General features: G+C 35.3%; 3 protein-coding genes across 3 annotated transcripts; 2 read left to right on the top strand and 1 right to left on the bottom strand.

The window, feature by feature from the left end:
* The first annotated feature begins 1993 nt into the window (after window positions 1–1993).
* On the top strand, window positions 1994–3599 carry LOC133669545 (methylesterase 17-like). The gene is made up of 4 exons (XM_062089733.1): window positions 1994–2441; window positions 2545–2679; window positions 3030–3164; window positions 3264–3599. Exons 1-4 carry the CDS (start codon window positions 2205–2207, stop codon window positions 3459–3461), a joined length of 705 nt encoding a protein of 234 aa, XP_061945717.1. The 5' UTR covers window positions 1994–2204; the 3' UTR covers window positions 3462–3599.
* A 543-nt stretch (window positions 3600–4142) lies between these two features.
* On the top strand, window positions 4143–5380 carry LOC133669215 (uncharacterized). The gene is made up of 4 exons (XM_062089267.1): window positions 4143–4509; window positions 4611–4687; window positions 4764–4986; window positions 5114–5380. Exons 1-4 carry the CDS (start codon window positions 4431–4433, stop codon window positions 5224–5226), a joined length of 492 nt encoding a protein of 163 aa, XP_061945251.1. The 5' UTR covers window positions 4143–4430; the 3' UTR covers window positions 5227–5380.
* Window positions 5381–7238: 1858 nt separating this feature from the next.
* Window positions 7239–11367, bottom strand: LOC133669093 (eukaryotic translation initiation factor 2 subunit beta-like). Its single transcript, XM_062089108.1, has 10 exons — window positions 11210–11367; window positions 11028–11074; window positions 10505–10613; window positions 10321–10376; window positions 10175–10232; window positions 9986–10080; window positions 9559–9704; window positions 9288–9430; window positions 9083–9168; window positions 7239–7512 (listed from the first exon to the last, which is right to left on the bottom strand). The coding sequence occupies exons 2-10, from the start codon at window positions 11067–11069 to the stop codon at window positions 7435–7437; spliced, it is 813 nt and encodes a 270-aa protein (XP_061945092.1). The 5' UTR covers window positions 11070–11074; window positions 11210–11367; the 3' UTR covers window positions 7239–7434.
* Window positions 11368–15374: the final 4007 nt, after the last annotated feature.

A 15374-nucleotide genomic window follows, 5' to 3' on the forward strand; every position in this document is an offset into this window, starting at 1 on the left:
GAAGCATGGCTGTCCATTAATTTGTAGAAGAAAAGATCTCCAGAGAGATCGAGATGTCTAGGTATATATAGAGTTGATGATGAAACGGGTGGGTGGTTGGGGGGTGAGTTTTAATATGTTTTTTTATTAAAATTTATATTTTTAATATTTTTAAATTGTTTTAATTTATTTTCTAAATGAATATATTTTTTTAAAAAAAAAGGAGTCAAAAGGGCAGGGCTTCTTCACCATCCTTTACAATGCCACCTGTCCCTTATGAAGCAAGCAACCCTTTCTTTCTTTCTTTGTTATAATATTTGAGGGATGGTCTGCCATTATTGAAGAACGTAGCTACAGCTAGCTTGCTTGCTTGCTTGCAGGCCACCCACTTCCTTCCCATGACTCCTCCTTTCTGGCTAATAATTAAATTAATAAATAAATATATATATATAATACCAAGACATGCGGCCTATATATATATATATATATATATATATATATATATATATATATATATATATATTCACGAGTGCCTGCCTTCCTTCTTCCATACCTTGAGTTGAGAAGACATTATAATTAATGTTGTCGATCGGGTGCCAGCTGATAAGTCAACAACACAAACCGTTTGTTGTGAATTTTCAGGATTTTATTTTTATTTTTTACGAGATTTAAAAAAACAATTAATAATAATAATAATAATAATAATAATAATAATAATACAATGTTTTGAGGAGGTCTCAAAGCAGGGTGTAAATTATTATTCTAAGATAACTAAAGACCGTAGATTCTTAAGTAATTTAATATTATTGTACGTATCCTAAACACACAAAGGCTAAATAAAATCCCTAATTAATTCGAAAATAGTCAAGCTCGAGCAAAACATTAATTAGAAGAAATAAATTAGAAAATCTTTTTATTTTATTTTTTAATCTAGAGCAATCTCCAGCGGTTTTGTTAGTCTAAATCATTAAAACAAGAATAAAATAAAAACTGTACATCCATATCTATATATAAAAAGCATATATACAATTTACATCCAAATATTTGATTTGATTAAAATATCTTTGAAATCTTATTAACTTTGTGATTAAAATAATTAATCATAATTAAATTTATTTTGACTATTAAAAGAGGAGTGAGAAGGCATGCTTGGCAATCAGTACACCGATTAGGCTTTATATGAACATGCTTGATGTGAACCTCCCCACGCACAGGTACTGATTTTAAATTACATTAACATGGAGTTGCAGTTGAGCCACCGCACCTTATCAGCACTTCCCTCCCTCGAATGCAGCAGCCGGGCAGCCACAGCAAAATTACAGCAGCCGTTTGGCCCATATCTTTACTTGCCTTGTTGCCGGTTGTGCCGTGGCTCAAACCGCAACGAGCCTTAACTAATTACATCGTTATCTATATCCTTTGCTAATATCCTTCATCTCATCAACTCTTGTTGGAATTGCCAGGAAGTAATTAATAGCTAGGAAGAAAGCAGGGTTTTCGCTCTTTTTGTCAATTAACCTCCTTCAAAACAATGGATCGGATGATTGTATATAGCCTTTGTTTATTCATGGAAAACTTTGACTTAAATTAATCTCAATCACCACATCAAAAGAAGCCTATTAATTAAAAGTCTTTAAAGACTAAAAGAAGTGATGTTCGATGCCAAATCTTTTTTTTTTCGGTGTATCACTCTCAATTTCCAAACAACTTTCTTGCTTTTTATATAGATTGTTATCTGTCCTTTTTTCCTTCTTCTTCTTCTTTGTTTTTTTAGTATGGATGTCCAGACTAATTTGTATTCATCTCGATTAATTCCACGGCTTTGAAATTAACAATCATATAAGTTTCTAGTGATTTTGAAATTTATAGGACTCAAACCAGTAACTTTTAAAAAACAAATTTAAAACTTAAACAGTTGAGTTATATCTCTTAAATTTTTTTTTTCTTTTCAAAAAATAAAATGGTGACCATCATGCAAGAAAATCACAAAAGACCAATAGCATTATATGTGTCATCTCACACACATGCCAAGAACCTCTCTCCAAGACAAATCACTAACCTTATCACATATTAATCAATAATGTGTTCGTACAAGACATCACAAAGAAAAAGGGATGTTGAAAAGATTGAAGGTGAAGGAAGTCCAAGAATATCCAAGCGGTCCTAGAGAGTAGCTAGCTAGGTGGGTGCATTTCTATTGAGGGGAGGTGGGAGGTGGGGCTAAAATGGACGAGCAGGCAGGACTTCCAAACCTGCACTTTGTTCTAGTTCATGGAGTATGCCACGGAGCCTGGTGCTGGTACAAGATCAGGTGTCTCAAGGAAAAATCTGGCCATAAGGTTACTTCTCTCGACCTTAAAAGTGCTGGTATTGATCTGTCCAATCCCAACACAATCCTCACTTTTGATGAATACAATGCACCCCTTACCCGCTTCTTGTCGAATTTGCCTGACAATGAAAAGGTAAACTAACCATGAGTAATAATAGCCTTGATATTTTCTGTCAAGTATCAGCAAACAAACATTTTGATCGGTTTTTGTGGGATGCTTGCTTTGCTGAGCACAGGTTATATTGGTAGGACATGGTGCAGGAGGTTTGAGCTTGACAGATGCTATACACAGATTTGCTAAGAAAATTCGTATGGCTATATATGTTGCAGCCAACATGTTGAAGCATGGCGCGGATCAAGATATCAAAGATGTAAGGATTTAATTAATTACTTCTCTTCTTAATTAGATCACTAGCTGAGGCTTTCAAAATCTGTTAATTAATTAATTAATTATTTGTCAAATCAGTCATTTTCACAGCCTCTCCATTTTCCAGTTCGGATGACTGCAATTAGTGTTTGTTTGTGGCATTCAAAACCTCTTTGTCTAGCATCTGTGATGGCATAAATCTTGTGTTCATCCATTGGAGGTAGATCAAGCTTGTCCTTTTTCCTTTGAGAGTGAATACTGCTAGTATTGAGCTAACATGCAGTTTACTTATGATTATTTTAGCACCTAAAGGGCCTAATCTCTGCCTCCATATATGTGCCGTATATGGAGCAGGGTGATCCTGATGTATCTGAATATGGAGAGGTAGCTGATTTAGAATATGGGATGGGGCTTGATCAGCCTCCAACAAGCATCATAATAAAGGAGGAGTTCCAGAAACGACTTCTCTATCATATGAGCCCCAAAGAGGTAAATTTCCAATGCACGAGGACAAGACCTTCCAATACAGGACTCGCATTTTTGCATTTCTTAACAATCCCGGCCCCTTGATTGTTTGGCCTAAGTCAGGACACCATATTACCATCAATGCTACTGCGATCAGGACCTGTCAGGGCACTCAAAGGAGCTCGATTTGAAAGAGGAAAGGATGCTGATTCTGTTCCACGAATATATATCAAGACATTGCACAATCAGATGCTAAAACCGATGAAACAAGAGCAAATGATAGAGATGGCAACCTTGTTAAGTTCTTGTATTGGAAAGTGATCATAGCCCATTTTTCTCTACCCCTTCTTTGCTTCTCGATCTAATATCTAAAGGAGCAGCAGCTTCCTTCTAATATTGTAACTGGAAATTATGTTTCTTAATACTTGGGAGTTATTGTTTAATTTCCTTTTTCTTTCACTTCAATCCTCCTTTACCTATAAAAACCAGTTCATATCAGCTAGAAATGAAAGCAAGTGTATTGAATTGCTGCAACATTTAATCAAGCTATTCTCATAGAGGCAAACAAGAGATTTAACACAGATAAATTTTCTTGGAAAAAATATTTATACTGTTGATCATCATCAGCAAACAACAATATTCAAGCCTCACTCTCTAATCAGCTGGAGTTAGCTATATGGAACCTTTTGATTTGCATCATTCCGCTGGATCATATACCAAATCTGCCTCAATATTGAGATATTTATACTAAATTCCAGAAGAGAAAAAAAAGTATATGTTCTGATTCGAACATTTTATTTTGTTAATAAAATTTTTGAGCTGCACAATGCACTGGCTTGCGATGATCAAGAAGTTCATTTACAGCTCCTCTCCAAGTTGATTTTTTCCCTCCTTGGTATCCTTAACATAACCCTCTTTTGATTTATCAAAAAAACAGTGGCCTGTGAAGTACTTGTTCCTTTGTTAACTTCGAGCTGTCCAATTAATACACTATATATCCACCTCATAATCCAAAAACATGTAGTAGCATGTTTCAGTTTTCTCCGCTTGTTGTTGTTCTTTGTTTCTTGGTACTGTCGAAAGATTGCTTCTTATTGTCCGAAGCATATGCTAAGAAACCACCACTTATTCCTTTGTTAGGAGCGTCTCTACTTTTGGCATTACATCAAACGTTAATCATATCGTATCTTAATTTGGCTATCTTGACATTAAGGTAAGGTATTTAAATGTGTCATCAATCAAGGTTTCTGTGACTAGAAGCTGTCTCTCGATCCTCCTCGACATCAGGAAATGGAAAACTACAGGGTCAGGTTCCTTTGGTTCTGTTTGGGGATCCTTCTTCTTCTTCTCAATTGTGTTCAAGCTAACAGTAATCTCTCTTCCCCCCCCCCCTTCTTCTTCTTCTTCTTCTTCTATCTCCTTAAGTTAATTATGTTTTACTCAAAGTTTAATTGGTTCTATGTTACACAGACTGGCCACAGCCCCTAAAAAATGTGAATCTAAGTCCATTCTGGCAATGGAGAAGCGCCTATGAATGCATGTCAAATGTAAGTATCTCTTATATATATATATATATACAAGTTATGTGTGTGTGTACTTGTAAGTTATAATTGTGTGTGGCAGGAATCTGCAAGGTGCTCAGCCAATTACAAAATAAAACTATCAGGGGCAGTGGTTGTAAGCCAAAGTGAGGTGGTCGAATACTGCAAGCCAGGTGGGTGTGTAGAACATGTCTATTATGTGCTTAAATGCATCCATTATGTAAAAAGAGACTTCTGGTTTGCAAACAAGGCTACTGTGTTGGACCTCAATCGTACCATTTCTCAAGCTTGTGCCACCGAGTCAGGTAAATTTATTAACTCCACATTTTCACTGTGCTTTTTAGACATCAAAACAAGGCATCTGCTCATCTCGGCTCTCACCCGAGAGACGACCTGGAGATATCAATTTTATTTGTTTTGGAATTCCTGCAGGTTTTAATACAACAATCTTCAGCAGCAGTGGAATGAAGACACTTCAGAAAGTATACATGTCCTCGCTCTCATCTCTACTTGCACTGGCTTTCATTGCCATCTTCAACATGTGATACCCTTTTTTTCCTGGTAGTATAATCCTTGGAAGAATGTAATTGGTACTTAAATAAGCTCTTCATTGGTGTGCTATTTCAAGAATGAGCATGTGAAATTATATTGTTGTGTTTAACTGCAACTTGGATATCTATGTTACTCCCCAGGTTTCATGCGGTGTTTTTTTTACTGCGTTGGCGAGAACACATGGTGCCAAACTGCAAATAACAGGGTTTATCCTACAAGGAAAGATTTTCAGGCTTGACAGTTTGATTTTGACGAACAAATACATAAAGAAATAACAGAGAAATACAGCAAAGGAATGGTATTGCCGTAGCAAGCTAATGGTTGTGGTTTGAAAAATCAGGTTTAAAAAAGTTATAAATTATTGTGTTTTCAAATCCAAGCTTTTACTATAATTTGAGATTAAAAAAAAAAAAACAAGTTTAAACAATGAAAACCAAACGACTTTTAAAGTTATGATCAATATAAAAGCATCTCCAACTCCCAACTTGAAAAGAAAAAAAAAAAACCTAACATTTGGTTATTATGAGAGACAATTACATTGAACAATCTAAATCTGTTAAACCTAAAGGGTAGCCCTACCTATTCCATTGAACAGTCTCATTACATATGTTCTTTAAATGGGAATAATATCATCTATCTATAACCACCAGTTTGTTGCACACGATTCTCTCTTTAAAGCAATTATAGAGTGCCTCTTTGAGACATGGTTTCAAGAAGAGTAGCAGCCTAAAGTACCGCCCCGTTCCTCTCCCTCAGCCTCCTTTTCCTCGTCACTTTAGGAAGTTCTGCATCTGATGTATCCTGCAGTGATTGTCTTGACAGAATTGAGGTAATGAATGATCGTGCAAAAGCTGTAGACCAGTGGCTCGACGGACCTAGCTTTACAGGGTCCCCTAGTTGCTGCCAACTTATAGAACCACGCATCAAATGAAGCTCCCTGTCTTTGCCTTACCATCAAATCTAAAATATGCATGTAATGGAAGAAAAAATACATTATAATGAGAATACGTACAACTAACTGGATTCTTATTGACAATAGTATCATTTTATCATCACAACCTGAATCCACACAAGAGGCAAGCTAGGCAAAAGGTAAAGATTGCACCACCCTTCAAAAAGTCCATAGATGAAATATTATTTGTTTGTAGTTTACACAGACACGCCATGCATGAAGATGAGCGAGGTAGAAGATAAACTTTGGACTTTTTTGGTAGAAATGAGTTCGTTCTGATAGTGTATCTGCTAGAAAAAAACTGAAGTCACTTCGATGATTATTGGGTGTTATCCTTGACAAATTATGAATTGATTGCGTCCACTATGAGGTGGGTCTGTTCCTGGATCAATTACTGTGTGCCCTAACGAGTTTGACCTCCGCTTCAGCATCCTGTCCTCAAACCTCCCAATCTTTACAGCTTAATCTTTCCTTGACAAAACTAGCGATCCTAAACCTGGCGATGCATACTCAGGAAATTGGTGGGGCTGCAATATTGACTCATTGGAAGAGACCAAAACTCATGATATTCTTGCTTTGCCAGGTAAGAATATCAAGTGATCATCATCATCAACAACAACGTCAATATCATAATCATCTTCAGTACTGATCTTCCACGACAACTTGACAAACCTGACTTCATCCTCCTCGTAATTGATGATGTCCTCAATCTTGTCCTTGGACCTCTTGATTATGTATGCCGGTCACTTGTCTATGAGGGCATGGGCATTAATAGCTTCTCTTTTAAAAACTCATAAAAGGCAGCCATATCAGTATACGCGCGCGGGTATCACTTTTCTAGACCGAAAACAAGCATCCTTCCCAGAATCATCTTCTCTAAAATAATATGATAATTTCAACTTTTGGATTAAGATTATTCTTTAACATATATAGTATAAAGTTCTCATTACCAAGTTGTTAGAAATTCAATCTTACCATCCCATTCCATGAATGTTCAAATTAAAAACCCGGCCACCTCGGCTTCTTAGGGACCCATTCACAGAAAGCAGGAAATTGTCCAAACCACAATATTTCTTTTGAAATATAAAGTAAAAACCGGTACATGGTGAAAGAAGCAAAATAGCCATCTTAGGAAACATCTGTATCCTTCGTAATTTGACAGCATCTCTGGAAGATGGTCAAAATTCAAGTAAACAGTAGATGATGGACACCAAACAAAAAGCAGGATCTATTAGCTAATTCACAGTACTTATGTCCCAGCATTTCTACGGCCAACACGAGCAACAAAACCAGCTTTAATTGGAGCAACTGATCTTCCAGAACCACACTGCACAAGCATAACAGGGTACGAAAGTAAGAACAGAGTAGCAAGGGGATAAAAATATAAAAACCACAAAAAAGTCAGCAACCTGAAACTGGCAAGAAATTCATGGAACAGAATGATTTACAGTGAATGATAATAAGAGATTATCCAATCAATCAATAAAAATGCAGATACTAATTGAAAAGAGAGAAGATTGCCAAGTATATAGAAGAAAGCTTCACCAAAGCAAGGAGCAAACATTTCCCACATGTTCCATTTTTAATCAAAAACACAAGGGCCACTCCTTCCCCAGAGGGGCCTAAGAGGTTGGAAAATCTGGCAATGGACATTTCATCATCTTAAGTCGCCACTTGAGAAAATTTGGCCAAAGATAAAATTGGATAACATTGAAGGTAGCAACCAAAGTAGTAGAATTGGACACCATTGAGGGTAGTAGCCAAAGTAGTAGAATTTCCTTGGCGAATCAGAATCAACAAATTATCCAATATCACTCCATACTAAATTTTATAAAGCATATGAGATCTCATCATCTTAAGTCGACACTTGCGAGGATTTGGTCAGAGATAAAATTGGATAACATTGAAGGTAGTAACCAAAGTAGAAGGTAGTAACCAAAGTAGTGGAGAATTGGATAACATTGAGGGTAGTAGCCAAAGTAGTAGAATTTCCTTCGCAAATCAGAATCAACAAATTATCCAATATTACTCCATACTAAATTTTATAAGGTATATGAGATCTCATCATCTTAAGTCGACACTAGAGACAATTTGGTCAGAGATAAAATTGGATAACATTGAAGGTAGTAACCAAAGTAGTAGAGAATTGGATAACATTGAAGGTAGTAGCCAAAGTAGTAGAATTTTCTTTCCAAATCAGAATCAACAAATCATCCAATATTTTCACTCCGTACTAGATTTTATAACGCATACAAGATCCTCATGCAGGGCTCTTATAACCGAACTATCTAAAATCTGTCATAGGCTAGACAATCTGATAATGTAGGCACATTTAAATCATCAAGAGAAGTACAAATTAAAATTGTTCCATTGTGTAAAATGATTGTATCAGAAATACCCACCATATGCCATTTCCCAAAACAAGAACAATAATGACAATAAATCAACAGCACTAGCAATATCAGGCCTTAAATCTACTACATACATCTTCTCATCAATTAATCTAATGATGTAGGAAAATCATAGATAATGACACATAAAGAAGATGAAAGCTCCTGTACACATTAAGCCCTTGTGCTCGAGCAATAATTTTTTTTTTTACTGATGCTTCACATGTTATGTTCCCTAGTTAATAAAGGAATCTCTGTTCTATCGGAAGGGATTCTAAGCCTATCCTAGTTGATTTTGGTCTTCGACTCGGTGACAATGTGAACTCCAAACCTCCTATTACGCTTCTGAGACTCGGATTTCTACCAATGAGTGCCAGTTGGCAATTAAGCAATGATTTCTCTAATAGCTCTTAAACTTCCCTTCCTAGTTCCCCAAAGTTCTTTCTCTTAGTTTTTTTATCGACAATCATAATAACATGAAGACATGGAAGGATGATAAGCTGTTACCTTCTCACATCTGAGAAAAAAGAGACGATTCTCTTTAGACAAAATGGTGTCAGGACTCTTGCAACCAAGGCAAATGACATACTCATCTGAAAATAAAATTGAAAATATCAAATGTCTTAGGCAAGAAGAACCTGCCCAATCAACCTCCTTCCTTCTGGACAGCTTAATATAGAAGATACCAATTGAGAAAGAGTTAGGAACTTACTGATATATCGACGAAGGATCCCTTCAAAATTCTTGGGAGCAAATCTACCCTTAATGACCAACCTCTGTTGTCCATCGAGGGATCCACTGGTACCCAACTCAGCAAGTAGGAAAGCCATGACATGGTCTGCCTGCCGATGCATTCTGAAATCTCCCCACCAAGTAAAAGTTTGCAGTCAGTGTTTATGCCAAAGACAAGTAGCGGTGCATTGAAAAAAACATATAATAACAAGCTAACTGAAAAGACAAAAAGGAGAGCAAGATCAACTCACGTCTTGCACAGATCCATGAAGTTCACAAAAACAGTCTTCTTTGTGCCCTCACGAAGAACTTGTGGAGGCCTCATCACAGTTCTTCGCCTGTCACCAGCAAGCTCAGGATTATTTTCACGAAGAATGTTGAAAACTCGGCCAAGAAGCTGTGAATGACACAACAGAAAGAAAACTCATTACTGAACAAGAACATACATACATGACAGAAATTAAGGCTAAGCAGCTAGCCAACAAGTGGAGAGCACAGATATAACAGACATGGAAAAGAAACTATAGTAACTGCAATCAAAGACATTATATGATTACTCATTACATCATATCAAGATCTTTTAGCTAATCAGGTGCACAAAATATAGTTCAGAGAAACCAGAAAATGCAGTTCATTGTACAATGGTGCTACTCCACATAAATGAAAATTTTACTATACCTCCTCATAGTCATAATCACGGTCAGTCCCATCCCAAGGGAATCGTTGCTGCTGCAGGTCAGCACCCTCCCCATTTTCTTCTTCCCCGGCATGATCTGAAAAACAAAGAAATGGATCTCTCTCAGAATCCAAATAGCACATTCAACATAGATTAAGTGAAGATGAAAATTTAAAAGAGAAGCTTCTTACCATCCAAATCTTCTTCTCCTGCATCCCCGGTTTCCTCATCCAGCAAACTGGTTTCAACCTATTGTATAAGACCAAGTATCAACATAAGATTCACAACATTTTACTAAAAAGGGCAACAATAAATCCTACAGTGCACGAGAACTTACAGGTTTCTTCTTCTTCTTTTTCAAACCAGTAAAAGAACTCTCGAGCCCATCAGAGACTTTAACCAACAGAAAAGGAGATTTTTTCCAACAATGAGTAATTATACATCTTTGCAAACCAATTCATTTACAACTAGATAGTAAAGTTGACAAAACAGGAAGGAGAATGCGAAACACTAAAAATTACCTGACAATGATTCAGTCTTCTCAGCTAGGGAGTCTACAGACTCATCGGCATTCTCTTGTATCACCACCTTCTTCTTCTTCTTCTTTTTGGTAGGATCAAAAGGGGCAAGCTGCAAGTAGAGAATTCCAAGCCAATCACAACAGAGTAACAGAGGCAAAAAAACAACAACAACCCACTCCTCACATCTTACTGAACGGAAAGGCTAGTAGCACTCCAAGTAAATAAATTGGAAACTGAACAAATTTACATCTGTTTCAAGCAAGCAATCCATCTCATACTATACTCAAAAAAATTAAAAACAAGTTCACACTCACAAATTACAACAGCCGCATCATTAACTTTAGGAATAGCATAAATTAACTCTTTATCAAACAACAGAAAGACAAGAATGCAGACTCTCTTGTCATCTTCGAAGCCTTATTTTCAATTTTTTCGTCATTAAATGAGAACATATATATGAAACAAATCAATGCGAAGAAAAAATGCTAATTAATGAAAAAAAAAAGTAAGGAAAAAAAAAGACCTCTGCCACCTCATCCTTGAGGTCAGTATTATCGTCCGCCATGATTGCTGCAGCCAAAAACAAGCGCGAATCAAAAGCAAAGAAAAATAAAAACGAAATTCGACAAAAACCCTAGTTTTGATACCCTAAGACAGAAAGCAATGGGATTGGAATTGAATAAACCCTAGATAGAGAGGGGTTACCTTTGTGTTTTTCTGTGTCTGCTACGAGAGAATTAGCGATTGCTTTGGGTTGCGTTTTTTCTCTTCAGTTATCTGCTGGTTTGGGCTTTTGTTGTCTGCGTTTTGAGAAACTAACGACTGTTGTTTCTTGGAAACGCCCTACATTTTGAGGGCCGTTACAAACCGACTTCGGGGTGTTTAGATTGCTGATTAACCACGTTTGTGAAAAATTTTAAATATTTTTTCAGTTTTAAATTTATTTATTTGTTTATATTTTTAAATAATTTTAATATTCTAATCTTTAAAATAAATTTTTTAAAAATAAAAATTATATTATTTTAATAAATTTCAAATTTAAAAAACAACATTTACCAAATTATCTCCTATACCTAGTGTTTTTAAATCTGGCTTGGTGATCAACCCGGCCCAAGGCCCAATCACGGGTTTTGACCAAGTCACCGGGTTTTGACCGGGTTAACCCTAATTTTTTTATAAATCAAAATGATACTGTTTTGGTAAAAAAACAAAAAAAATAATCAATTAATTATAACTAAGTTTTTAACCGTATATTGTCAAATCAGTTAAATTTTTAATTTTTTTATAAATCTACTCCAGTTTCAACCCTAAATCATCTGGATTAACCAATTAGAATTCAGGTTACATATCTTTTTACATGGGTTTTTTCCATTATGGTCTTAAGTCAAGAAAACTTTTTCCAAGTCTGCTCGGGCCTTGCTTAAGCACCAATGTCCCCTGTACAGTACTTTCACCATCTTCTTCTTGTTGCTGCCCCCCTTATTTCACGCTTTTTTCCTTATGGCAGGAGAGTTGGAAATTGCCTTTTAACAAAGATGAAGTATTCTTTTAATTTTTAAGTTTTAAATAACTTATTCACATATATCAAAGACTAGTGAATCATAAAAATATTGTTTTCCTTGCACTTAAATCAAAATATAATACAGAGAAACAAATTTATATTGATGATAGGACTTTCAGATCCTAAAAATCTAAGTAAGTAGCTTAATAATAGAGTTATCTGGTTGGTTAATCAACTTATCATAATAATCTCATTCATTTTTCTTAGTCAAGGTAATTGATGACCTGTACTTAGTGCTTGGTAGACCAAGATGACTTGTGACTAGTACTCGTAAAAAATCTCCTTTAGTAGATGTGGAGACTCTTAAAAGTATTTAAGTAAATATTTTTTAAAATAGAGAAAATACAATAATATTTTGAAGATAGATGCTCTTGAATATGTATGTAGTAGAGAATTAAGATTGTAGACCTTTATTTTGAAGGATTCAATGTGTATTCATAGCCCATGAATCTTGTCTCTTTATGAAAATAACAGGTTGAAGTGTAATTTTACTTTTATGATATTTTGAGTTGTATTGTGAGTTATATTCTACTCATTTTACTCAGCAAAAAAATGAAGATATAGCAGACTATGTGAGACTTTAATACATTTAACGGTGTTGGTGGAATGTAAACTTATTAAATTAAACCTATTTGTTGAGAAATAATTCATCAAAAATTTTATGTGAAAATCTATAGAATTTTTTGATTTAGGTATTATATTTGAATTCGTAAATGTAGCGAATTCAACCATGCTCGGGTGCGATTGTAAATGATTTAAAGACTTGACACCCTATTACGAAACCGTTTGGGAACGCGGTTTCCACCGCGTTCCCGCCGCGTTCCCACTGTGTTCTCAAAAAATTAAAATTTTTTTTTGTTAAAATTTAATATGATTTGTATGTTTTGAATCGTTTTGATGTGCTGATGTCAAAAATAATTTTTAAAAAATAAAAAAAATCATTGACATGTATTTTAGCACAAAAAATTAATTGTAAAGCAATCGCTACCGGACTACTAAACATATTCTAAGTTACGTGTGAGACACAGCTGGTTGCGCTCTGGCATATATATGACCCATCTTCGAATAATTGAGAGCCATCTTCATATGTCAAATAGAAGGAGGTCGAGAGTCTTGTGGCAATGAGATGGGCAACATTATTGAAAGCAACGTACCATTGATGGAACTTGATCCTTCACCATTTCAATGAACACAAAAATTGCAAGCTGAGAAGTTTCCACGAAATAAATCATTCATTTGTGTCTTTACTTGTTTCGTGCACCTTTCCCCACCACAAATCTGGCTTTATAATAGGCCCTTTGAACATTTTTATTTTTTTTTAATCTCAGAGTCTATAATTTCTCTCTTTCTTATTTGTCACACACAGAGAAAAAGGTAGACTCTGGTTAGTCTCTTGCTTCGTCAAAAGAGCAGGATGCGGCAACCTTTGTTTTGTTGAGCAAATTTTGTTAATTATAACCCAGCGTGATAGGGGAAAAGTCAGCCATCATTAATTTGCTCCTCGTATCACGAAGAACTTTCCTCCTCCATTCCCTTTTCGTCCTGTGCTCTTTTTCATGGGTCCATCAAGTATTTATACAAGAAAACTCATGCCTCATGGTTTACCTTTTTGTTTTCCAAATATTGCTATTTAATTTCTCCAGGCAGGCTCCATTGATTTGTCATAGCATGCAGTACTGGCACAACTCAAAACAACTCAGTAAAGCTTTCAAAATGGAGCTTCCCCAACTCTCTTTAGGTCTTGGATTCTTAGATATAATTAAGATCTGCGTGGATTGGATTTACTTTCAGCGCAAAAGTCAGGATAACCAACCCCATTTCTAATGCCAGACAAACAAGTTAATACTTAGTGTTAAGTGGGTGTAATCCCCATGTTATCAATTTGAATTTAAAGATAAAAGTAAGCTATCGATCGTAAATAATTCTTTTGTGAATGCTGTAAATAGTTTGTTTAAAACTCAAGAAAACAAACACCTAAACCCTAATTTCTACACTTGAAAACCGATCTGATCAGTCCTCCGTTCACACCGACCCCATCCAATATGTATATTATAAACTAGCTTCAAATTCTGACAATGCAAAAGTAAAAATGTTGAAGATTCCTGGATCCTTCACTTCCTGGTGGCCGCCGGCAGCAAGAAATTGATTGGTGGGTGAACCGCAAGGTTGTCTGCCCTATGCAACATGCTTCTGTCAGAGCTTTTCTGATCAGTACATGGTACGATGCTCTGGACTTGGAAATTCGAGTTTTCTATTTTCTAGCGGGGTTAAAAAAAAATATAATAAAATAATAAAACATAAAAAAATATATAGAAAAATAACACAATTTAAAAAATCTTTCAATATTAAATTTGTGTTTCGTGAGTCCTAAATGTTATATGCTTACAAATTTGACAAACACCATTTAATAAGAAGAAAGAGAAACAAGAAGGAAGGGAAAATAAAAGGACCCTGGAGTCTAAAATTTTGATGATAACATTATCCATATGGTTAGAAAAATCTTGTATGGTTCATTTCAGTCATTGTTTGTTATTTTTTCTGTATTATTAAATTTATTTTATTAAAATCTTTTTAAAATTAATAATAATATCATTATTGAAGTTTCGGGAGGGCTCCCAGTTTTTTTTTCCTCTCTCTTCTTTTTTATTAAATAATATATTTAGTAAATTTGCAATTTGAATCCCACATGCCATAAAACTCGGTTATTTCATTAAATATTTTTTACAGTGTTATTTTATTATTATATTTTACTATGCTAAAGTCCAAAAACACTCTGAAAATTTAGCTGAGAAACACAACTAACTGTTCGGAGTCATAGACTCACAGGTAGAGCAAACAGGGCCCGGAAGAGTGGAGTTATATGTGCAGAAACGTTGAGGAAAAATCACAGATGTCGTAAGGGACGGCCATGGTGTAATCCACCACGTCTCTCTGACAGAAACCGTTCGATGGTTTCCATTTCTTCTTTCAAATCAACAAGGAACCTCCCCCTCCTTCGGACATGGTCTCATCATCAACCATGTTTTTACTGGGTTAAGTTTTTTTTTTTTTTTCTTCGACCTAAATTAATTTAGGTTTCAAGTCCTTCAGGTCCGGTTAATCTTTCATAATTAAAAATCCTAAAAAAAAAAAACAGGTTGTCTCATATCGAGAATAACCATGTGATTAATTCAAAATCTTCGGACACAAAAGAACCCATAACAGCTACAACCATATCCTCCTTAACTCTAAACAAATACATGAATTTTTGGTATTTATTCTAAGAAATCAGGTGACTTGAATATGATATTTGATAATTAAATATGATAA

This window comes from Populus nigra, chromosome 12 (assembly GCF_951802175.1).
Source record: "Populus nigra chromosome 12, ddPopNigr1.1, whole genome shotgun sequence".
In the NCBI taxonomy this organism is placed as follows: Eukaryota; Viridiplantae; Streptophyta; class Magnoliopsida; order Malpighiales; family Salicaceae; genus Populus; species Populus nigra.